The 21,542-nt window shown below is 49.8% G+C and overlaps 3 protein-coding genes across 3 annotated transcripts in view; 2 read left to right on the plus strand and 1 right to left on the minus strand.

Annotated features, from left to right (window-relative positions):
- Positions 1 to 9,036, plus strand: part of DDX42 (DEAD-box helicase 42) — a 34,873-nt gene extending 25,837 nt beyond the window's left edge. The window contains exons 11-18 of the mRNA XM_068976226.1: positions 404 to 503; positions 1,101 to 1,148; positions 1,662 to 1,759; positions 3,129 to 3,405; positions 4,146 to 4,372; positions 5,697 to 5,807; positions 6,915 to 7,016; positions 7,427 to 9,036. Coding sequence (XP_068832327.1) covers positions 404 to 503; positions 1,101 to 1,148; positions 1,662 to 1,759; positions 3,129 to 3,405; positions 4,146 to 4,372; positions 5,697 to 5,807; positions 6,915 to 7,016; positions 7,427 to 8,158 — 1,695 coding nt within the window. The 3' untranslated portion in view covers positions 8,159 to 9,036. The remainder of the gene's footprint in view (positions 1 to 403; positions 504 to 1,100; positions 1,149 to 1,661; positions 1,760 to 3,128; positions 3,406 to 4,145; positions 4,373 to 5,696; positions 5,808 to 6,914; positions 7,017 to 7,426) is intronic.
- Positions 8,923 to 16,534, minus strand: FTSJ3 (FtsJ RNA 2'-O-methyltransferase 3). The gene is made up of 20 exons (XM_068976228.1): positions 16,327 to 16,534; positions 16,045 to 16,150; positions 15,082 to 15,128; positions 14,878 to 14,957; positions 14,351 to 14,450; positions 14,064 to 14,258; positions 13,868 to 13,983; positions 13,645 to 13,749; positions 13,462 to 13,562; positions 13,150 to 13,230; positions 12,912 to 13,058; positions 12,651 to 12,786; positions 11,326 to 11,507; positions 11,086 to 11,203; positions 10,746 to 11,005; positions 10,420 to 10,508; positions 10,236 to 10,335; positions 9,960 to 10,143; positions 9,784 to 9,878; positions 8,923 to 9,701 (listed from the first exon to the last, which is right to left on the minus strand). Exons 1-20 carry the CDS (start codon positions 16,391 to 16,393, stop codon positions 9,509 to 9,511), a joined length of 2,502 nt encoding a protein of 833 aa, XP_068832329.1. The 5' UTR covers positions 16,394 to 16,534; the 3' UTR covers positions 8,923 to 9,508.
- A 377-nt stretch (positions 16,535 to 16,911) lies between these two features.
- On the plus strand, positions 16,912 to 21,517 carry PSMC5 (proteasome 26S subunit, ATPase 5). The gene is made up of 12 exons (XM_068976648.1): positions 16,912 to 16,991; positions 17,539 to 17,610; positions 19,106 to 19,175; positions 19,382 to 19,479; positions 19,644 to 19,700; positions 19,778 to 20,008; positions 20,294 to 20,420; positions 20,508 to 20,698; positions 20,802 to 20,900; positions 20,981 to 21,091; positions 21,181 to 21,267; positions 21,368 to 21,517. The coding sequence occupies exons 1-12, from the start codon at positions 16,968 to 16,970 to the stop codon at positions 21,419 to 21,421; spliced, it is 1,221 nt and encodes a 406-aa protein (XP_068832749.1). The 5' UTR covers positions 16,912 to 16,967; the 3' UTR covers positions 21,422 to 21,517.
- Positions 21,518 to 21,542: the final 25 nt, after the last annotated feature.

Raw genomic sequence — 21,542 nt, forward strand, 5'->3', positions numbered from 1 at the left:
ACTAGTGTATATTGCAGTCTGAAACTGGAGTGTTATTTTTGCCAGGAGCAGAACTCTAGAAAGTTCTTGTAAATACATTTAATTAAACAGCCCTCAGCATTGCCAGGTTTCCCTGTGGGATCCACCAGCCAAGGATTGAAAATACTCAGGGGGAAAAAAAAAAAGTCAAGAAAGCAAACTTTTCCGTATGTTGGCAACTGTTGATGTAGCATTTACACTGTGTGTTATAAGTAATGTAGAGATGATTTAAAATATACAGGAGGGTGTGCACAAGTTGTATGTGCAAATACTGCTTAATTTTGTTTAAGGGACTTGAGCTTCCTCATAGGGGATGAGGCTGGAACCAGTGTCCGGCAGATAACTGGGATGACTTGACTTACTGTTCATTTTCTGGCTCTCTTAGGGTCGACTGATTGATCATGTGAAGAAGAAAGCTACCAACCTTCAGAGAGTCTCCTACCTTGTGTTTGATGAAGCAGATCGAATGTTTGACATGGGATTTGGTATGCTTTGAATACCAGATTCTCCTGTCTCTGTCTTAATGATACTAGTTTTTTCCATGTCTTTCTAGACTTAATTTTTTCTCTGTGTGAGAAGCTAAAAATACTCCTGGGTAGGGTTGGACCGTAGAGATAGAGCTAAGACATTAGCTATTTTTAGGAGTTCTTTCAGAAAAAGTATGTTAGGCTTAACTGGGTTGAGGACGTTTGAAAGTACCTGTGAATATAAGGAGAATATTCTAGGCTTTATTTATATTCATCTGCCTTTGATTGTGGAGGTCAAGGTCTGTGTTATTCGGGAGGTAGGTGTCATATCCTTCCAGGCCTTTGCTTTCCTGTCCTCCTTGACTTAACCAGTTGTGTGAAAATTCTGAGTAACTGTCTTTGTTGAGTGGAACACCACTGAGCCTAACCCAGCTAGGTGTTGGACTAAGTGTTTCTGAGTTTCACACTGAGTGACAGGTCTGGGAGTTCCAGAACTTCCTTAATTCTTGTAATGTCTTTGTAGAAAGATTTTTGCTGTTAATAAAATGATTTTCCAGGTATCCCAAACTGTCATGCAGAGTTATAATACTGATTTTACTCTTCTGCTTCTTCCAGAGTACCAGGTGCGATCCATAGCAAGTCATGTCCGTCCTGACAGACAGAGTACGTATGAAGCAGTTTCCTTGAGCCACATTTGTGCTCAGAATAAACACCTATTTATTTTGTAACTCTCAGTTATGGCAGTAAAAATAATCATGTTTGTACTGGTGAGGAACCATAAAGGGGAAGATAATGACAGTCTATCTGAGCTAGACAGGACCTTAGAGATCACCAGATAGAACTCACTCATTTTTATAGATGATAGTACCAAGACTGAGAATTAAATGACGTGCCTCAGTTCATAACGTCTTATCTCTGGCTAGAGGCAATACACGGTGCAGATCCGCTGATTTGAAGTCAAGAGCCTTTTTCTGAACCATACTGACAGCAACATCTGCCTTAACTGAAAATGTGTAAAATTAAAATAATGGTAATTTTGTTTTCCTTAGCGAATTAATTTTTAAACTTCAGTGGGCTTTCATTTTTCAAAACCTGAGCAGTGAATGTCAGTAGGGAGCTTGGTGGGTATTCAGAAAAGAAGTGATAACTGTTTCTTTAACATGGTTTACCTTTTAGCTCTCTTATTCAGTGCAACTTTTCGGAAAAAGATCGAAAAGCTGGCCAGAGACATTCTGATTGACCCCATTCGTGTGGTACAGGGAGATATTGGAGAGGTAAGCCTGAGTAGGGCAGATGGAGTCCCAGGGGGTTATTTTTCACACTGGTAACATGGATTTCTTTACTCACTATTGAGAGAAAAAATGTTACGCACTTACAGATGAGGCACCGTGTTTCAAATTTGCTTTAAAAGCACAAGGGTTGGGGGCAATAGGTGAAATATGTTTGGCAAAATGTTACTAATTGTTGAACTCTGGTGATGGTTACATGGGAGTTGATTTTGTTCATTTTATTTATTTTGAATGTTAAAATATTTTCCACAATAAAAGGTTTCTTTTAAAAAAAATTTTATTTTGGGGAAGAAAAGAGCAAGTCTTGTCTGAAAGATGCTGGTCATCTTCAGTGATTGTGGGAGGTGGCCTTCACAGTGTGGAGCGGGGAGATTTGAAAGACCTGTTGAATTATGTTTTGTTTTCCTCACCTATACATATGCCCTATGTGGACAATTTCTCTGAATTGTGATTAGGAAATCAAATAAGGCAACCTTGAGAATTCCTTTATATTCTTAGTATGCTAGTGAAGTTCTGTGCTGCTTCTGCTAAGTCACATCAGTCGTGTCCGACTCTGTGCGACCCCATAGATGGCAGCCCACCAGGCTCCCCTGTCCTTGAGATTCTCCAGGCAAGAATACTGGACTGGGTTGCCATTTCCTTCTCCAACACATGAAAGTGAAAAGGGAAAGTGAAGTCACTCAGTCGTGTCCAACTCTTAGCGACCCCATGGACTGCAGCCTACCAGGCTCCTCCATCCATGGGATTTGCCACGCAGGAGTACTGGAGTGGGTTGTCATTGCCTTCTCCAAAAGTTCTGTGCAGTTAGCTTTTAAACATTGTCCACTTTGATTGCTGAGTGCGGGTATGAATTGTACTAGGAGCTCTTTCTCTATTGAGAATAATGTAGAAAAGTATCACAGAGCATTGGAGCTTAGAGATTATTTAGGTATATGTACACGTGTGAGCGGAGGGCTTCCCAGGTGGCACAGTGGTAAAGAAATGCGCCTGCCAATGCAGGAGACCCGGGTTCAATCCAGGATTGGGAAGATCCCTTGGAGAAGGAAATGACAACCCACTGCAGTATTCTTCCCTGGGAAATCCCAAGGACAGAGGAGCCTGGTGGACCACAGTCCATGGGGTCACAAAGAGTCAGACACCACTGAGCACGCACGCGCACACACACATCAGGGGAGGTGGGGAGCACTGTGATTTGAGACGGGATGTAAAATTTGAGTTGCACTTGACTTGCTGAAGGAAAGCCCAAGGATACAGGGGTTGTTCTTCTAGACGCGGGTGGAAAGTGTGGTGTCGGGTTCTTACTCAGGTGCCCTGTGGCACAAATGTTGCCATCATCTTTTTCATTTCTTTTCAGGCAAATGAAGATGTGACTCAGATTGTGGAGATTCTCCATTCTGGACCTAGTAAATGGAACTGGCTTACCCGGCGTCTAGTGGAGTTTACCTCTTCAGGGAGTGTCCTCCTGTTTGTTACTAAGAAAGCCAATGCTGAAGAGCTGGCCAATAACCTTAAGCAGGAGGGTCATAATCTTGGCCTGCTCCATGGTGACATGGATCAGAGTGAAAGAAACAAGGTTATTTCAGACTTTAAGAAAAAGGACATCCCCGTCCTAGTGGCCACAGACGTTGCAGGTAGGGTGTGCGTTTCCCCAGTAACCCTTGGTTCCTGTGCTGTATGGGTTGCTCTGGCTATGTAGACCTGTAATATCTGAAGAGGCCAATTGAAGGCACTCTGCTGGCCTGGCTGTCCACACCCCTTGAAGCAGCAGTTCAGAGCATGGTGATCATAGTCTGGAACTCTGAGTACCACTTCCCACTTAATATTCCTCTCTGAAAAAAAAGAATCACTGCATTTCGAAGACACTTGAGGATGAAACTGTTAACACAGATACATCGTAGGCTGTGTCCCTGAATGTAGTAGATGTCTTAGTTTGGTTATGTAGTTTGACATATTTCACTCGAGATCAGAAAAAAATTTTGAAATGTGATTTTTGAGTTTGTTCTGATGAGTTTTAATAGCTACACTTAAAAACTTGGTATTTTCTCCCAGAAAGGTGATCACTTAGCCTCAAGATACATTTGATGTTGGTTGTAAATTTTTTTTTTCCAGCTTATTTCTGGTCAAGAGAGAGGCCATGGCAGGTTACTGGTAGTAGAAGATAGATGTCCCTCCACACTAAGTTTACCTACCGTTGTAGAATCTATAATAGTAGCGTTCCTTTTAGAAGGGTGGCTCTCATACCTATATCTCAGCACATCAAACCATGTGCTTTGCTTAGATAAGAGGAATGTGGCTTCTTAGGTAAGCATTTTGGGTGACTTTGTTGTTTTGACTTCTGATAAAGAATAAAAGAATTTTTATTTTATTTCAGCCCGTGGTCTGGACATCCCTTCAATTAAGACTGTCATTAACTATGATGTGGCACGAGATATTGACACCCATACTCATAGGATTGGCCGCACAGGACGAGCGGGTGAGAAGGGCGTGGCCTATACCTTGCTGACACCCAAAGACAGCAATTTTGCTGGTGACCTTGTTCGGAACTTGGAAGGAGCCAATCAGCATGTTTCCAAGGAGCTCCTAGATCTGGCCATGCAGGTGAGTGACTGGACATACTTCAGTGAAAAACCTTCACTATGCCAGAGGCAGGGAACAGAAACATGACAGTAGCATTGGGCAGGCAGCACTTACAAGGTACAGATTGGTACTGTGGGGCATTAAAGCTCATCTGATTTGCCTTCTCCTTCTCTCAGCAGCATACATGTTGAAAAGCTATTCCTTTCTTGTGCTGAAATCTGTCCCTTGGATTTCTTCCTTCTTGCTGCATATCACACTTGTGAGCAATTTTACTGTCAAAGTTACTATTCCCCTCACTGCCCTTTACCCCAGTGTTTTCTGTTGGGGGCTAAAAATGTATGATGTCTTTTTTAAAAAAGCATTTCACTGCTTCTCAGACCTTTGACTACACTGGTTGTTGATCCAAAACTGAGTGAGGCATTCTGCTAAATTAAATCTTGAGTCATCTTGATACACACAGTTCCCAAATTGCCAGTGTATTTGGGATACATGTTCTGATAGTAGAGACTTCCGTGTTTTTCAGATTCATAGGTCAGCCTACAGAGCTGTTCACCCGTAATGCAGCTGAACTGTGGTCCTACTGCCCATGCTTCCCGCCCTGGGAGTAAAGGACCAGCATTTCAGGGGAGGGAAGAGTGGTGTTTCCTTCCCTCTCTTGGAGAGTCAGTCCTGAACTAAGGTTTTGAACTAGACCTATTTTGTCTTTGGCGTTTTCCTAGATCTCATTGTGTTTCAGGCTTCCTGTGTTGTCAGACTGATCAGCTTCTCTGATCAGCACCTTGCCACCTTTCTCTCTCCTGGGGAGCCACTGCTAAACTAAGTTTCTGAACCATATATATTTGTTTTTGGCGTTTTCCTACATCTCATTGTGCTTCAGGCTTCCTATGCTCTCAGATTGATCAGCTTCTCTGATCAGCACCTTGCCACCTTTCAAGTACTTTTGACTGTAACTTGTGATAGTCAGATAAAGCTCTTAAGCTTCCCCAGAGATTTTATGTATAGATTGTCTGAGAAATAGAAAATAAATTCATTTTCCATGAGGAAGTTAGAAATAGCCAGAGGAATTGCTCTACATTTGAAGTGTATTGTAATCATTGCCCTTCCTGGAAGCTCTGAAGGAAGAAAGGAGCAGTGAAAGGAAGCCTTAGCTAAAGGCTCCTGACAAATCTGATGGATTAAGCTGCCAAAAAGAAGGTAATCTGTGGTTCCTGTGAACAGTTCCTCCTTCGCTGTAGATACATTGGCTAAAGATTCTCCCTCCCGTTTAGTTTCCTCTTTGACTTTGTTCTCTTTCTCTGGGTGCCTCTTCCTCCCGTGACTTAACCTTGAATTGTGTTTGCTGCAGAATGCCTGGTTTCGGAAATCCCGCTTCAAAGGAGGGAAGGGGAAAAAGCTGAACATTGGTGGCGGAGGCCTGGGCTACCGGGAGCGGCCTGGCCTTGGCTCTGAGAGCTCGGTGAGTGGAGACTAGAGCAATGTCCTTCAGGCTGGTCCTGCATCTTTCATGACGTTAGGACTATTCTTATTTACCTGAGTCTCAGTGAGTTCAGAACGCTGTCATCTGCTGACTTTAGTCTGTCCAGTGCTGGTTCTTAATGTGACTTTATATTAGAGAAGTAACTGTGTGTCCTTGACTAAGTGTGCTCAGGAAATCAGTGTAGATTAGCATTGGTTCTCAAAGTGTGGTCCCTGGACCTGCAACAAATGCAGTCTCATGGCCCACCCTAGACGTGGTGAATCAGACTCTGGAGGTGGGGCCTAGGGGTCTTTCTACACACCCTCCAGCATTGGCCTCATGCCAGAGGGTTCCTCTGTAATTCAGCTGTATCTTGTAACTAAACGCACAAACAATGCTACACTCTCTGGGAAATTGGTTCAGATACGAGAGCTAGCTTTTCTCACAACCCAAGTAACAAAAGCTCCCCCTGCCTGGCTTTCTTAACTTTCTTGTCACTTTGATTCTTAAACCAAGGAAGAAAGCTGTCAGTCTATGTGTCTGGATCACTGTAGTTAGCTCGGTATCTTGGTGAAGGAGTCTGTCCCCGTGTCACAATGACGCTGCTGCTATGAATCACGCAGGGGATAGTGGTGATACCGAGCCCTTAGTATGTGCCCGGCCAGTTAAAGCAGCCACACATGTTAACTCAGGCCTCACAGTCACTCAGAGTAAATACAGCTGACACACTGAGGCACCCAAGGTTACACTGGGAAGCATCAAAGCTGAGGTTCAGACTCTTCAGGGTTTGGATGTAGAGCCTGAGCAGTTATGTATGTGCTGCACTGCCTTGTGGCCTTTTCAGCTTTAACATAATTTTTACACAGTTACATAAATGTAATGTTTATGCCTATAAATAATAACAGGTGATCAGCTTTGGGCATAATCTGACCTCATTTCTTATTGTTAGGGTGGGTTCTCAGAAATAGGCTTAATGGGTTGAAAGGCATAAAAAAAATCCCACACCTATTTCAGCTCCCTCTTGAGTTTCCAGCATATTGAGGCCCTTCTGTGGCAGTAGGCTTCCCTGCTTACTCTTCCTTTCTCATGATTGTGTTTATTTTTTAGGACCGAGGAAGTAACAACAATGTAATGAGCAATTATGAGGCCTACAAGCCCTCCACGGGAGCCATGGGAGACCGGCTGACGGCGATGAAAGCAGCTTTCCAGGTGTGAAATCAAGCACTCAGGCAGGGGTGAGGGGCACTGGTCTTCCTGAGATGGCAGCTGGCCTTATAGACTAGATGTTGGGTTTCCCGAGGGCTTTCCGCCATTTTCAGTTCTGAATATCGGTTTAACTGCAGCTTACCTAGAGCTGCAGGTGTAGAGGCCGGACAGACCCCTGTTGCTGGTCATCTCCTTCAGGCATGCTCAGGGCCCTCAACCTAAAACAGTTTCAGTGTTCCCTCCCTGCTCTAACAAACATCAAGGTGCCGAGGCTGTTGTAATCTGGTTGAGTGAGTGCTGGTTTTCAGCTGAGACAAGTTTGCGTCTGTGTCTCTTCTGTACCTCCAGTTAGCTAGCTGGGCCGTTACATTTCTTAAACTTACTGTCTCACCCACTGCTGTGCTCTCTCTCAGTCACAGTACAAGAGCCACTTTGTTGCTGCCAGTTTAAGCAACCAGAAGGCTGGAAGCTCTGCGGCTGGGGCAAGCGGATGGACTAGTGCAGGGAGCTTGAATTCAGTTCCAACTAATTCAGCCCAGCAGGGCCACAGCAGTCCTGACAGCCCCATTGCCAGCGCTACAAAGGGTATCCCAGGCTTTGGCAGTCCTGGGAACCTCAGCAGTGCCCCGGTGACCTACCCTTCTGCCGGAGCTCCAGGGGTCAACAACAACACAGCTTCAGGGAGTAACAGCCGAGAAGGGACTGGGGGTGGCAATGGGAAAAGAGAGCGATATACTGAGAACCGGGGTGGAAGTCGTCACAGTCATGGAGAGAGTGGCAATCGGCATGGCGATAGCCCACGGCACGGAGATGGGGGTCGCCATGGAGATGGGGGTCGCCACGGAGAGGGATACCGCTACCCAGAGAGCAGCGGCCGTCACACTGACAGCCGCCGTCATGCTGATGGTCATCCTCACGGAGAGAACAGGCATGGAGGGGGCGGAGGCCGACACGGGGAGAGCCGGGGTGCCAATGATGGTCGGAATGGTGAAAGCAGGAAGGAAAGTTGTAATCGTGAAAGCAAGATGGACCCCAAGGTGGACAGCCCGAAGGTGGACAAGATGGACAGCAAGACAGATAAGACTCCTGATGGTTTTGCTGTCCCCGAGCCGCCCAAGCGCAAGAAAAGTCGGTGGGACAGTTAGAGGGTATGTGCTGAGGTGTGAAGTCAGTTGTCTTTAACTTTATTTTTAGATTTGGTAACTAGGTGTCTCAGGGCTGGGTTAGGGCCCAAGGTGTAAGGACCCTGGGCCCTTAATGGACAGCTGGAGTTTGGAGACGTGACCCATTCACCTAGGGAACGTTTCAGGTATTTTCTTGGGAAGCTGCTTTCGTCTTAGAAGCAGCCAGAGTTGGCAGCTGCTTTTGGCTCTGGGTGAGTGTCACCAGGGGCAGTTGAGGATACCTTGGGAGAAGGGGCCTTACAGGGCACAAAACTCACTCTAGGTTTATATTGTATGTAGTGCATATTTTTTACTAAAGTGTCACCTTAAAAACATCAACAAAATTTTCTGTGGCCAGGCAGTCCTCATTTGAGGCTGGATTGATTCTGCAGATGAGTCCTTGGAGGTGTTGGGGATGTGCACTGAAGCGCTTCCAAACCTCTGCAGGGGAGGTGGGGGGAGGGGAGGGGCCTGAGGCTACATGCGAGTTGATGCTCAGGTTTCCCAGCCAGGTTAGTGTCCAGCTCTGAGACGGGAAGCAGCAGCCTGCCAGACCCAGAGACCCTGCAGCTGAGGGGTAAAGGCGATCCTGGAAACAGGACTGCTCTGGGCCTAAACTGTTGCTAAATTTAAAATGAAAAAAAAAAAAAAAAAACCCAACAACAGCTTTTAAAGTGTCTTCTATTTCATTGTATTTTTTTTAACTTGCCACAATGGTAGAAGAATCTTTTGCTGAAATGATTTTGATGATTTTTGTTCTATCTTGTTTATAAAAGGAAAAGAAATATACATACTTCAAATTTTGTGACTTTGTGAGGGTTTCTTTAAGATGTGCATTCCCTTCTGCTTGCTCTAGTAAATGTTTTACTACTGGGACCTGTGGATTGCTCATCATTTCTACTTCACCATGAGTTGGAACATACAAGTGTGTTCCTCCTGGTTTTATTCAGATGATAATGGGGGAAAGCTTGAGAGCCACTTGCCCAGGCATAGGCTGCAGTGACTGCCACTGTGGTGTGGAGCTTCCCTTATGATTCAGAAGTGGTAAGACTCCTTGCCCAGTGCCCCACATCCTTTACAGAAGGGTTGTGGGCTCTGATAGAGGCGACAGCGTTTTTAGTGGGGCTTTGATGGGAGCCCTTTCTTCCAGTCGGTCAGTATGATGCCCCCTCAGTGCACAGGACCACAAGAGTGCAGGTAGCTGAAGGGGCCCTGAGCCCCTGCTCACCCTCACGCAGTCCCTCAGGCAAGGGCAGGGCTGGCACCAGGAGGCCAGAAGGGGCCCTGAGCCCTGCTCACCCTCGCGCAGGCCCTCAGGCCCGGCGGCCCCGCTCACTTCCGCTTGTGCTTTTTCTTCTGTTCCTTCCTCTTCTGTGCTCTTTGGTCCTTCTTCATCCTCGAATCCACCACCTTGAAGTGACCTCTGACCCCAGCTGGCCGGCGCACTTTGCGGCCCACACCTTTTTTGGCTACAACATAGGTGACTTGGCGTTTCTCTTTTCCAAGCCCGGCTTTCTTATAGAGACTGCAAGCGGAAGACACAGGTTAGAGGCTTCCTGCTGCTCCCTGGTTCCGTGCACCTTTGTGGGTGACCCCCGGCCCCTCACCTTCGAAGCTGCGCCACTTTCTCCCGTTCTGAGATGTCCACCGTGTTAACCACAGCTTCTGCCTTCTTCTTAGTCTGCTCCAGCTTCTTGAGCATCTGTTGGGGGACCTCACAGTCAGACCAACCTCTCCTACCCCTGCCCAGCCCACCCAGCATCTCAGGCAGCCCCAAGCTCACCCTCCGTTTCTTTCTGGCCTTGGCCTCGGCCACTTTCTTGATGGGCCGTGCATTGATTTCGCGCCAGCGTTTCCGGTAGTGTTCCACTTCCTTCTTATCGACGGGCAACTGTCGTATCCTGTGCTGCTTTTCCTCCTGCACAAACCAGTCTGGAAGCTCCCCTTCGTCCTCATTGAACGTGTACCTAGGTGGAGAGAACACCACATCAGGCTTTCACAGAAACCATCCCTCCCACTCCCTACCCAGGTCAATTCTTGTGACTTCCTGGCCCCTCACCGGCTGAAGGAGTCATCTATGAGGTCTCTCTTGGCTTTTTTGGAAGAAGCAATAACTGCACCTAGAGCAAGGCCTTCAGGGTCCAGGATCCGATGTTTCACTAGGGAGGGAAGCAGATCACAGCTCAGCCCACAACACCCACATCTCCGGTGGCCTTCCCTCCCACTCAGTGCAGAGCTCTCACCTGGGTCCTCGATAGGCACCACCTCAAACCCATCATCGTCCTCTGACTTAGGCCCACGGCCTCGCTTCTTCCCGCGCTGTGATTTCCAGCTGTGCAAGAGGGGAAGGACACGCACCCATGTCCCACCGTAACCCACGCCACCGAGACCCAACCCTAGTTCTTAGTTAAAACTGCCTGGGGAACTTCCAGAAACCTTGCCCCTCGGGCTGTACTGCAGATCACTTAAAACAGAACCATCTGTATTCAGTTCTCCAGCTCCAGCTCCCAGAGGATGGGCCAGAACCACGGCTGCTCCTTGAGCCCTCCTGTCAGCCACCACCACTCACCTCTCATCCTCGCTGCTGCTGTCACTGTCGGAGCTGCCGTCGCGCTCTTCCTCTCCAGGCCCAAGGGCGACCTCTGACCCCTTAGGAGCCCCCGCTCCCTTAGGGGCCTCACCCTGGCACGGGGGAGGCTTGTTTTCGGTCTCCTCATTGGAAGGCGGTGGTGGCGGCTGCTGCCCCTTGCGACGGCTCTCAAACAACAGCTGGGCCTGACTGATCTCCAGGGCCTCATCAGCGTCGTCCTCAATCCCACTGAAGCCGTCCTGCGATGGGGGAATCGTCAGGCACCCCCATCCCGGGGAATGCCAGCCCTGGTCTGTCTCGGCCCCTAGCCTCTGCTTACCTTGGAGAACCACAGGCTGGCCTGCTCTTCCTGCAGCACCGCCTTTTCCTCCAGTGGTACCAACAGTGGATTCGCCTCTTCCTCCTCTTTATCATCTTCCACTTCAGCAAATCGTACACTGTAGCCCCAAGGTAAGTGGGTGTGTCAGGGCCCTGGAGGGCTTGCTGCCCCCCACTTCCACTGAGGACTTGAGCTGAGGGTGCCCATAGACACCTCCCCAGACACACACACACTCCTTACCACTTTTGGTCCTTTAGACTCTGAGGTTCTTTGACTCCTGCCAGCTCCTCTGGATCGAGGTCACTATCCAGAGATGCGTCGTCATCATCCTCACCATCTGATATATAGATGTCATCTCTTGGCAGGTCGGACAAAAATGTGTCTGCAGCACTCATGTCCCCCTGCGTTACCTCCTCTAACAACTGAGGGACAGAGACAGAGGTCAAGGGCATGACAAGGAGCATACTGCTGTGGTCCTCTCTGTTCACCATCTTAGTTGAGTCTCAGCAACGCTAGAAAAAACACTGCGGCAAGAACATTACCTCCTTTTACAGACAGGGAGGTGACGGGGTTAACTGTTTAAAACACCCCATCCTAGGCCACGTTACTCAGCGTTCTCTTCAATTAGTGGAAGGACCAGGTTTATGGAAAAGCACCCCATGGCCTAACTGGTGCCAAACTTTAAAATGTTTTAAAATCACTGGTTTTCAAATTACTCAGAAGGCACCTTATCACTGGAGAATATCTACAACTGTTCTACAACTGTTGTTTCTGTTGAACAAAGGAACCCAGCAACATACATCTAACAGGAAGAACTGTTTCACTTATAAACCACTTGTCAACTCCAAAATCTGTTCTCATGGCAAAGACAGCTATTTCCTGACTTACACACCAGGAATCACACCTAACCATCTTTGTTTATTCCTTCCTAACACCCTAGTGGGTGGCTTCTGTTAATATCTTTTACAGATGAGGAGACAGCATGCGAAAGTGGTGGTCCGCTCTAGGACCACCACGCTCTCTGGCTCCGGTTCAATGTGACCCGGCTGTTACCTTTCCACACAAGAGCCACAGAAGCTCATTTTATTTGTGATGCTGCTTTTACCAGGAAAAGCAGACTCTCTAGCATTCAACAGAAAGCACCGTCCAACAGCCTTGTGCAGCCAGGTGCTGACTTGGTCTCAGTGAACTGAACAATGTGCCCCGCCTCCCTGAGGCGGACCCCCCAACATATGCGCTGGTAACCCAGCAACCCTGGCTGCATCGCCTATCACCTAATCTGGCAACGAGAGCCTTGTGGTTCTGATACTCTAGTTCAGCAAGAATAAATAAATCTACGTCACACTCACAGCGCTTCCTACCCTACCATTATTTTAGGTGTACGTCTCCTCCTGGTCCTTGAAATACAAGGCTCTTGTTTTTTCCCTGCCTCCCCTCACCAAGTCATTTATGGGCGAGGACAGCAACCATGAGCCATGATACTCAGCGTACCGAACCAAAGGCCCCCACCTCCAAACACCCACACAGGTCCTCCCATCTCCTGCGTGGGCCCCACCCCGCCTCACCTGGTGACCCCGGATGGAACGCAGGGAGAACATGCCAGTCTCTCCCTCGTCTGCGATGGAAACCCCGGGAAGATCCATCTTCAGCTCCACGCGCTCCCGCTGCTTCCTCTGCTCGCGCAGCAGCTTCTTCTTCTTCCTGAGGGGCCGGGCTGAGGAGTTACAGCTGCCCAGCTCTGCAGATTCCCTAGCCAGGCCTTCACACTCTCCCGCATCTTCACCCACCAAGGGACTCGGCCGTGGTGGTCCCCCAGCTCCCCTCACCTCTTTAATTCTGCCACCTCCTGGGCCTTCATCTCTGCCAGGGTCCGGTTCAGCTGCTCCTCCTCCTCCTCCTCCTGAGACGGCTGCAGCCCAGTCCCGGCTGCAGCCTCCTCCTCCTCTCCTTCCTCTTCCTCTCCGGAGCTGAGGCTGACACAAGTGTCCCAGGAGCTGGTGATCTCCACGGATGCCTCCCGCCAGCACCCGCTCAGCACCTGCCCTGGCTTAGCTCCCTCCTCACCTGATGTCCAGCGCCTTTGCCTGCTCTTTCAGCTTCTTGGCCACATATCGCCGAAGCTTCGTTCTCCAGTTCAGCAGGGACCTGCCCCAGAAATACCATTCCTGACCCTACTGTCGCCGTCCCAACCTCCTTCTGGTTTACGTCCATACCCCAAACCTCACGGGTGAGCCTCATAAGTCCAAGGACTCAGGCCCTGACCCCGCACCTCCAGCACAGCAGCATCCTGTTCCCCAAGATCCAGCATCATGTCCCTCCCAGGCCTCCCCGCTGCCCTCGGGGCTCCCAGAACTTCCGCCCACCCCCAGCACGAACCTGAGCTCCTTGCGCCCCAGCACTTTGATGTCCTGACAGCACACCCGAATATCCTCGGTGGTGGCTGGATGCTGGGCCAGCTCGTCGTCGTCTAGTGAGATCTGTTTGGGCGGGGGAGGAGTGGGGAGATGCTCAGGCCCTGTTTCCAGATCTCCCCCACAGCCCTCGAATCTGGGGACTCACTTCACTGGCTTTGGAGAGGAAGTCAACAGGGTTGGCAGCTCGGAGGAAGTCAGTGACAGAGGTTCGGTGATACAGAGTGAGGTCACCCTCAGCGTAGCCTTCAGCCTTAAGGGAAATAACGAAGGTTGAGCAGTCAGTCCCTTCCGGGCTGTCTGTAGGACCCACCAGGCCCAGCCTCCCCCAAGTTCCAGGACCTGAGAGTGGGCCCACTCCCCTAACACACCTTTGGCTTCTTCTTAGTCACCAATTCTGTAACAGTCTTGGCCTGAACTTCAACTTCCTTGAAGGCAAACTTGGGGTCAAAGAATTTACTGTCAACCTTGTCAGGAGCCAGGAAACCTAAGATAATAGGATTCATGAGCAAGTGTGCTTTGGTAGGTAGGAGACTGAATCAAGAGAACAAATGAAGTTACACCCACCCTGGCAGACTACAAAGATCTCCGCAGATTCATGACGAGAGGCTTGGGGCTTGGTGGCCTGGACGCGGCGGAAGAGCTGCTGGAAGATCCACAGTAAGGGCTGATAGTCACGGGAACGGAAAACCTTTGTGATGAAGCAGCCACCACGGCCCAGAAAGTCACAAGCCAAACGCAGAGCCATCAGCGTCAAATGGGCTGTGGGACAGAGATGGTAAGCTGAGGACCTCTGCAGCCTGAGAAGGCATGCCCGCCTCCACCCTTATCTCCACGTCCTCTGACCCCGGCACCTTGTGAGTAAGCATCATGGGCCCAGCTAGCCCCGACATTGGGGGCCCCATCATTGAGCACAACATCAACCTTCCAGGTTTTCAGCTCCTTCCTCAGGGCCTGCAGAGAAGGAAGAGATTACTGCAACTGAAATACAGACATGGCTATGAACTGAATCACTGGTTCAGCCATCTGTCCACCCAATCATTTGCTGAGTGCCTGCCACAGGCCAATTCCTGTGCCATGGACAGGGGATACAACGATAAGCAAACCTATCTGTCCTCGTGGAGCTTAGTTTATAGAGAACCTGCTGGAAAGGATTTCATGGAAATCTCTGCACTTCCTCTAATTCCAAAGACCTCTTTCCTGAATAAACAAAGGCTGGATGGACACACTGTCTTTTGGGCCTTGTCACAGAGATAATGGGTGGGCACTGCTTAGGGCATGGTAAACATGAAAAACGCGCTTTCAGGGGCTCAGGGTGGGAAGAGGGATGGATGCAGATGTCTACTTATAAAAAGGATGGGAAAAAGAAGGTTCCTATTACCTGCCTACAGCGTTCTGTTGTGATGTCCTCCTGGAGGGTCACCACATTGGGAAGAGGCTTGATTGGGACCAGATCCACTCCTGGAAGAAAAGAGGCCAGAGAATTCCAAAAGGCTGCCTCGAGCAGGGAGGAAGGAAATGCAGAACCACAGTGTCTCACTCTCCCACCCCCCCGGAACACCTAAGAGAGCCACCGGTCACTCACCCACAATAAGGCTGGATACAGGCATAAACTTGGCAGCTACTTGCAGCCTGTAAAAGAGAAGTAAAGATTAAAATACTCTCGACCACCTCTCCCTCTCCCTTGACAATCTGATCTCCCACCCTTAGTGTTGGGAGTCTCTGGGACCTGGGACCTTTTGCTGCAGTGTTTGCAGCTGAACAAACAAGTCCTCAAGTAATAAAATACAAACAAACCACAAGTGACTAAAAATAACTGTATGCATAGCCAGCTGGGGTAAATTTTGGACAAGATACAAAAGACCAAAAAACAAATCCACTGCCACTTTTGAAGAGCTAGGAGCAAAAGCAGGGTCCTGCACTTGCCCCAACACTCACCATCACCAACGGGATGAGCAAACCACCGAAGCCACTCCTAAGGCTGGGCTCCTAGACACACAGCAACCTCACCCCATATAAAGAATCAGCTCACACCCCTCCAGGAGCTAGCAACCAAGGGAACGTGTTACTTGTTCTCATGCCCTCCTGCTGCAGCAGGGGCCCCAATAAAGCTTTGCCTGAATTTCCTGTCTGGCCCCTAATCAATTTCTATTGATTGGGGAAGGCAAAGAACCCTGGTCTGGGAAAGATTGAAGGCAGGAGAAGGGGACGACAGAAGATGAGATAGTTGGATGGCATCACCAACTCGATGGACATGAGTCTGAGCAAGCTCCATGAGTCGGTGATGGACAGGGAGGCCAGTTGTGCAGAAGTCAAAGAGTCGGACACAACTGAGCAACTGAATGGAGCTGAAGAACCCTGGCCAGTACCAGCCAAATGTATGTACACGTTCTAAATCTTCCTTCCTGAAGCTTACAGTTCTGGGGAGTACAGAAATTTGAGGCTGGTATTACTGTATCCCTCCCGCCCCTCAACGCCAATTCTCAGTCATCCAAGGCTGGAACCCAGAAAGTTTCCATAAGGAGCTTCAGGTGCCAGGTGTACCCACCATCCACCCGGAGCAGCGCACAGGTCCAGCAATGCTCGGGCTTTTTGCAGAAATTGAAAGCGGCGATTCAGCTGGATCAGTTTGAAAGCAGAGCGGGACCGGTAACCTGGAGGCGGCGACAAAATTCTGTAACAAGGTCCGCGAAGCGCTTTCCCAGCGGGATTTCTGCGGCCTCCCGACCCACTACCCCTTCTGCGGAAAAGAAACTCAATATTCGGAAAGCGGGGCGAACCGACCGAGGTCGGTGGCTCGCCTGCTCTGACAGCACGAACCCTGACTCACCGGTCTCCTTCGCTAAGTGATAGAACTTGTCCCGCCGGCTCTTCCCGACTTTGCTCTTTTTGCCCATGGTGTAACGTGGGGGCACCACTCAAGCGGGAGAGAAAGCAGAAGTTGGAACGTCTCTTCCCGGAGCACTAGATTCCGCCTTCCGTTTCCCACTCGCTGTCGCGGAGACACTCGGAGTCTTACTCGACACCACTCACCAGCAACCAGCACCGTTTTCTCCACCTTGGAGAGGCACATGTGGGCAGCAAACGTACTTCCGTTTCCGCTTGCGTCGCTCGCGTCCCGGCTCCAAGTTTTCCGCCATTTAGAGCGTGGCCGCAAATATTTTCTCTGTAATCCTTCCCCAGGTTTTATAAGTTGGAAGCTGGCACCAGGAGAAATGGCGCCAAAACCGAATTTCTAGAGAGTAACTTTAGGAGTTTTGTGCCTTTTACACCAAAGATCCTGACCTAGGGTAACCCCGTCCCTCCCCTCATGTCCCTTGTTATTTGTTACCGTCCGTCCTCACACCCCGCCCACTGACCCGGAACTGTTCGCTGCCCGAGTCTTTGGTACTCCCCCACCCCGCAAGCGCCGGCTTTGCGCCTGCGCGCCAAAGCGGCTCTGATGCCGGCGGTCTCCGCGGAAGAGGGAAGATGGCGCTTGACGGACCAGAGCAGGTATGGCGGCGGCGGCCGGGCGGGGACCGGGGCTGGATGAGAAGCAGGTACGATCCGAGGTGGGCAGCCGGCCGGGGCCAGCGGGTCGGGGGAGTCCGGGGTGGGTGGGCCAGTCTAGACTGGGCCCTGCCTGGGACCGGATCTGCTGTGTCAGCGCCGCCCGCGGCGGGTCACGGCAGGGCCGGGAGTGGAAGACCGGGTGGAAGCCGATTGAGTGAGGAGTGGTGAGAACAGTGGGAGCGGTGAGAAGAGCGGGAGCGGGAACCCACTCTTGCGGGATTCGGGGGCCCCGTGCTTCCTGCTGGCTGCTCCTGTACAAACAACACCTCGGGATTGTGTAGCGTTCCCTGGTGCGCTGTTTCTTGATCCTCCTGAAAGTCTTAAGAGGCAGGCGGCATTCTCATTCTGTTTTAGTCTTAAGGAAATGGTTGTGAAGAGATGGAGTGAGGGACGAGAACACAAATCTTAAATCTCCGAAGTCAGCGTGGAAATAGCTTTATCCTTTGGATGTTTAGCCTTTTGGTTAATAATTACACTGTGTCCTCAGATGGAGCTGGAAGAGGGGAAGGCAGGCAGTGGACTCCGCCAATATTATCTGTCCAAGATTGAAGAACTCCAGGTGAGAACGGACTTCAGAGGTCCAGAGGGAGCTAGAAGGGGGATGAGCAGATCTCTACAAATCCATGTAACTCCACTGCGATGCAGTGGAAAAATTAGTATTGATGACAAGTTAATAGTATAAAATATATGAAATTAACTGTCTCATGTTCCCCTGAAATCCCATCTTTTTGAAGATGATTAATATTCACAATTTCTTACACATCTTCAAGAGTCAAATTTTAACATAAAAGTACCCCCCAGCCAAAAGTCATTCCTTTTAGAAACCCGAATGAAACAGTTTCTTGTGAAGAGAAGACACAGGTTCAGGAAATGACATTTATCAGAGGAAGGGTTGGGGCAGAGTGAGAAGAGTTGAGGAGTCTGGAAAATGCTGATTCCACGGGACTGAATGAAATGAAACTGAACAGCCCAGTGCTCTAGCCTAGAGAAGCAGCAAGGACCACAGAAATAAGGAAAATAACGTAAACTGGATGGAGGTGCGCCACAAGGGAAAATTCTGAACTTCAGGTACATTTGTGGGTATCGTATTTGGTCTGTCATTTTTGAAATGCTTTACCTGTATGACAAAGGTCCGTATAGTCAAAGCTGTAGTTTCTCCAGTAGTCATGTACAGATGTGAGAGTTGAACCATAAAGAAAGCTGAGCACTGAAGAATTGATGCTTTCGAATTGTGGTGCTGGGGAAAACTCTTGAGAGTCCTTTGGACTGCACGGAGATCAAACCTAAAGGAGTCAATCCTAAAGGAGATCAATCCTGAATATTCATTGGAAGGACTGATGCTGAAGCTCTAATACTTTGTTGACCCAACATGAAGAGTCAGCTCATTGGAAAAGACCCTGATGTTGCGAAAGACTGAGGGCAAGAGGAGAAGGAGGCGACAGAGGATGAGATGGTTGGATAGCATCACTGACTCAGTAGACATGAATTTGAGCAAACTCCAGGAGATAGTGAAGGACAGGAAAGTCTGGTGTGCTACAGTCCATGGGGTCACAAAGAGTCAGACACGAGTTAGCAACTAAACAACGTGTGCTTTCATTTGTTCCTTATGTTAATCCTGAAAAGAGCCAGGATAGGGGTGCTGTACCCACTTTCGGTTTTGTAACAGATCTAGACCTTTCTCATGGTTTTCATTGGCTTTACTCAGCTGATGATTGCCAGCAATGGGGCTGGAACTTAGGATTCTGACTCAGAAATCTTCAGTACCCAAGTTCCCACTCTGAGAAACTATGTTAATCAGCTGTTACCTTGTCTCCATTAGGGTTCCTAGACCAGTTTTAGACAGACAGCTCCCCCCACCCCGCCCCCATGGTTGTCCTTTGCTCCAGAGGCGCTCTTGGAGGACAGGGTCAAGGTTAAAGTCATATTGGAGAATCTGAATGGGGAATGCAGGTGCCCTGTGCTTTCCTCACTCAGCTCATGTCAGCCTGTGAGGGTCTTGGCCAAGATTTTAACCTCCTCCTCTTTTCTACCCTTTGCTTCTTGTTCTCCAATAGCTGATTGTGAATGATAAGAGCCAGAATCTCCGGAGGCTACAGGCACAGAGGAATGAGCTTAATGCAAAAGGTGAGGAGGGAAAGATGGGAGGGCTGCGTGGAGGCAACTGGTGTGAGCTCTGAGTGTTCCGTGTCCTTGAAGCGAGTCTTCACCTAAGTGCCCATTGCTTCATCTCCCTTGAGTTTCATTGTAATCGCCTTAAACACGTGAATTCTGTTTTTGAGTCCTTCCCTTCAAAACTTCTGATTGATCATGGTGTCTTGCTTTCCATTTAGTTCGCCTGCTGCGGGAGGAGCTACAGCTACTGCAGGAACAGGGCTCCTACGTGGGGGAAGTAGTCCGGGCCATGGATAAGAAAAAAGTGCTCGTCAAGGTAAAGGCAGCAGGACCCGGCACCAGCCACCTGCCTCTGCTTTCCCGTACCGTTGTGCGCCGTGAGGACATTGTTCTCACCTTAGTGTAAGATTCATGGGTCTTCTGGGTGAGGTTAGTGATTTGGTAACTGTCAGGGACGGTCATGCGCCCTTGTTTCTGTAGGTACATCCGGAGGGCAAGTTTGTCGTTGACGTGGACAAGAACATCGACATCAATGATGTGAGTGCAGCCCGGGAGTTGGGAGGTGGGGGTCAGCTCTCACCACACCACTTCCTGAACCTCTGTCCCTTGCCCAGGTGACACCCAATTGCCGGGTGGCCCTCAGAAATGATAGCTACACTCTGCACAAGATCCTGCCTAACAAGGTGGACCCGCTGGTGTCCCTGATGATGGTGGAGAAGGTGCCAGACTCAACTTACGAGATGATTGGTGGACTGGACAAACAGATCAAGGAGATCAAAGAAGTGATTGAGCTGCCTGTGAAGCATCCTGAGCTGTTTGAAGCACTGGGCATCGCGCAGCCCAAGGTGAGCAGGGCTTCTGTGCCAGGGCCATGCTGCTACGGTACACTTGCCCCAGCCGGGTAGACTGGAGCTTGCTTCCACTGGTCCTGCTCACCCAGGGGCTGGGGGAAGAGACGCTACCAGGCCATCAGATAGTTTGGGTATAAGCTCCAGAAAGGACTTTGACATTTACTTTTTTATCTCTAGCGTCTAACATGAGATCTGGCACAGTGCAAACACTCAATAAATGTTCCTTGAATGAAACATGGGGGCCAGCTTCCTTCCCTGAGCCCCACCCTTGCTCTCTAGGGGGTACTGCTGTATGGACCTCCAGGCACGGGGAAGACGCTGCTGGCCCGGGCTGTGGCACATCATACAGACTGCACCTTCATTCGTGTCTCTGGCTCTGAATTGGTACAGAAATTCATCGGCGAAGGTAACTGTGGTCAGAAACATGAAACTAAGCCGGGGGGAGGGGGCGGAACTCGTTGGCTTATTGACACCCCGCTTGGTCTCTGCACAGGGGCGCGGATGGTGAGGGAGCTGTTTGTCATGGCCCGAGAACACGCTCCATCTATCATCTTCATGGATGAAATTGACTCCATTGGCTCCTCGAGGCTGGAGGGGGGCTCTGGAGGGGACAGTGAAGTCCAGCGCACTATGCTGGAGCTGCTCAACCAGTTGGATGGCTTTGAGGCCACCAAGAATATCAAGGTACGGTGGGGTCGGCTTGGGGAAGGACCCAGGGAAGGCCCTGGGTGAGGTGCAGCCTGCCTTAGGAAGGGCTTAGCTGACGCCACCTGCTTTGTCCACTCAGGTTATCATGGCAACCAATAGGATTGACATCCTAGACTCGGCGCTACTCCGCCCAGGGCGCATAGACAGAAAAATTGAATTCCCACCCCCCAACGAGGAGGTTTGTAGTAAGCAGCATTGGCAGCAGCCCCAGCTGTGGCGGTAGGCCCTGGGCTCAGGCTTTTCCCCTCCCATCGCTAGGCCCGGCTGGACATTTTGAAGATCCATTCTCGGAAAATGAACCTGACCCGGGGGATCAACCTGAGAAAAATTGCTGAGCTCATGCCGGGAGCGTCAGGGGCTGAAGTGAAGGTAACAGGAGTGCCCAAGGGAAAGGGGGCAGAGGCAGGAATCACTGGGTTCAGGGCACAGCGGCATCTCCACCTTCTTTCCCTGCTCAGGGCGTGTGCACCGAGGCTGGCATGTATGCGCTGCGGGAGCGCCGAGTGCACGTCACGCAGGAGGACTTCGAGATGGCAGTAGCTAAGGTACAGGGCCACACCTTTCTGCCTTTGCTGGTGGTGACTCTGGAGCAGTGGGGTCGGGCACGTGTTCACTGGGTCTCTAACTCAAATGTTCTCTCTCCAGGTCATGCAAAAGGACAGTGAGAAAAACATGTCCATCAAGAAACTATGGAAGTGAGGCAGACGTCCTTTGTGTGGATCCCTCAAATAAAGCTCTACCGGTCAGGACCTTGAGGACTCGAGTCTGTTAATCAGCAGCTGCACTGTTCAATCACCAGGTCTGGGTACCACCAATAAAC

This window comes from Capricornis sumatraensis, chromosome 8 (genome assembly GCF_032405125.1).
Source record: "Capricornis sumatraensis isolate serow.1 chromosome 8, serow.2, whole genome shotgun sequence".
Classification (NCBI taxonomy): domain Eukaryota; kingdom Metazoa; phylum Chordata; class Mammalia; order Artiodactyla; family Bovidae; genus Capricornis; species Capricornis sumatraensis.

Excerpts from the sequence above, each read along its gene's own strand:
- FTSJ3 (XM_068976228.1), bottom strand. The coding sequence starts at position 16,393 with ATGGGCAAAAAGAGCAAAGTCGGGAAGAGCCGGCGGGACAAGTTCTAT. Across the intron at positions 14,451-14,877 it reads CAACAGAACGCTGTAGGCAG|GCCCTGAGGAAGGAGCTGAA; the intron begins GTAATAGGAACC and ends CCTTCTCTGCAG. Across the intron at positions 11,006-11,085 it reads CCAGCCTGTGGTTCTCCAAG|GACGGCTTCAGTGGGATTGA; the intron begins GTAAGCAGAGGC and ends CCCCCATCGCAG.
- PSMC5 (XM_068976648.1), top strand. The coding sequence starts at position 16,968 with ATGGCGCTTGACGGACCAGAGCAG. Across the intron at positions 16,992-17,538 it reads CGCTTGACGGACCAGAGCAG|ATGGAGCTGGAAGAGGGGAA; the intron begins GTATGGCGGCGG and ends CTGTGTCCTCAG. Across the intron at positions 19,701-19,777 it reads AGAACATCGACATCAATGAT|GTGACACCCAATTGCCGGGT; the intron begins GTGAGTGCAGCC and ends TCCCTTGCCCAG.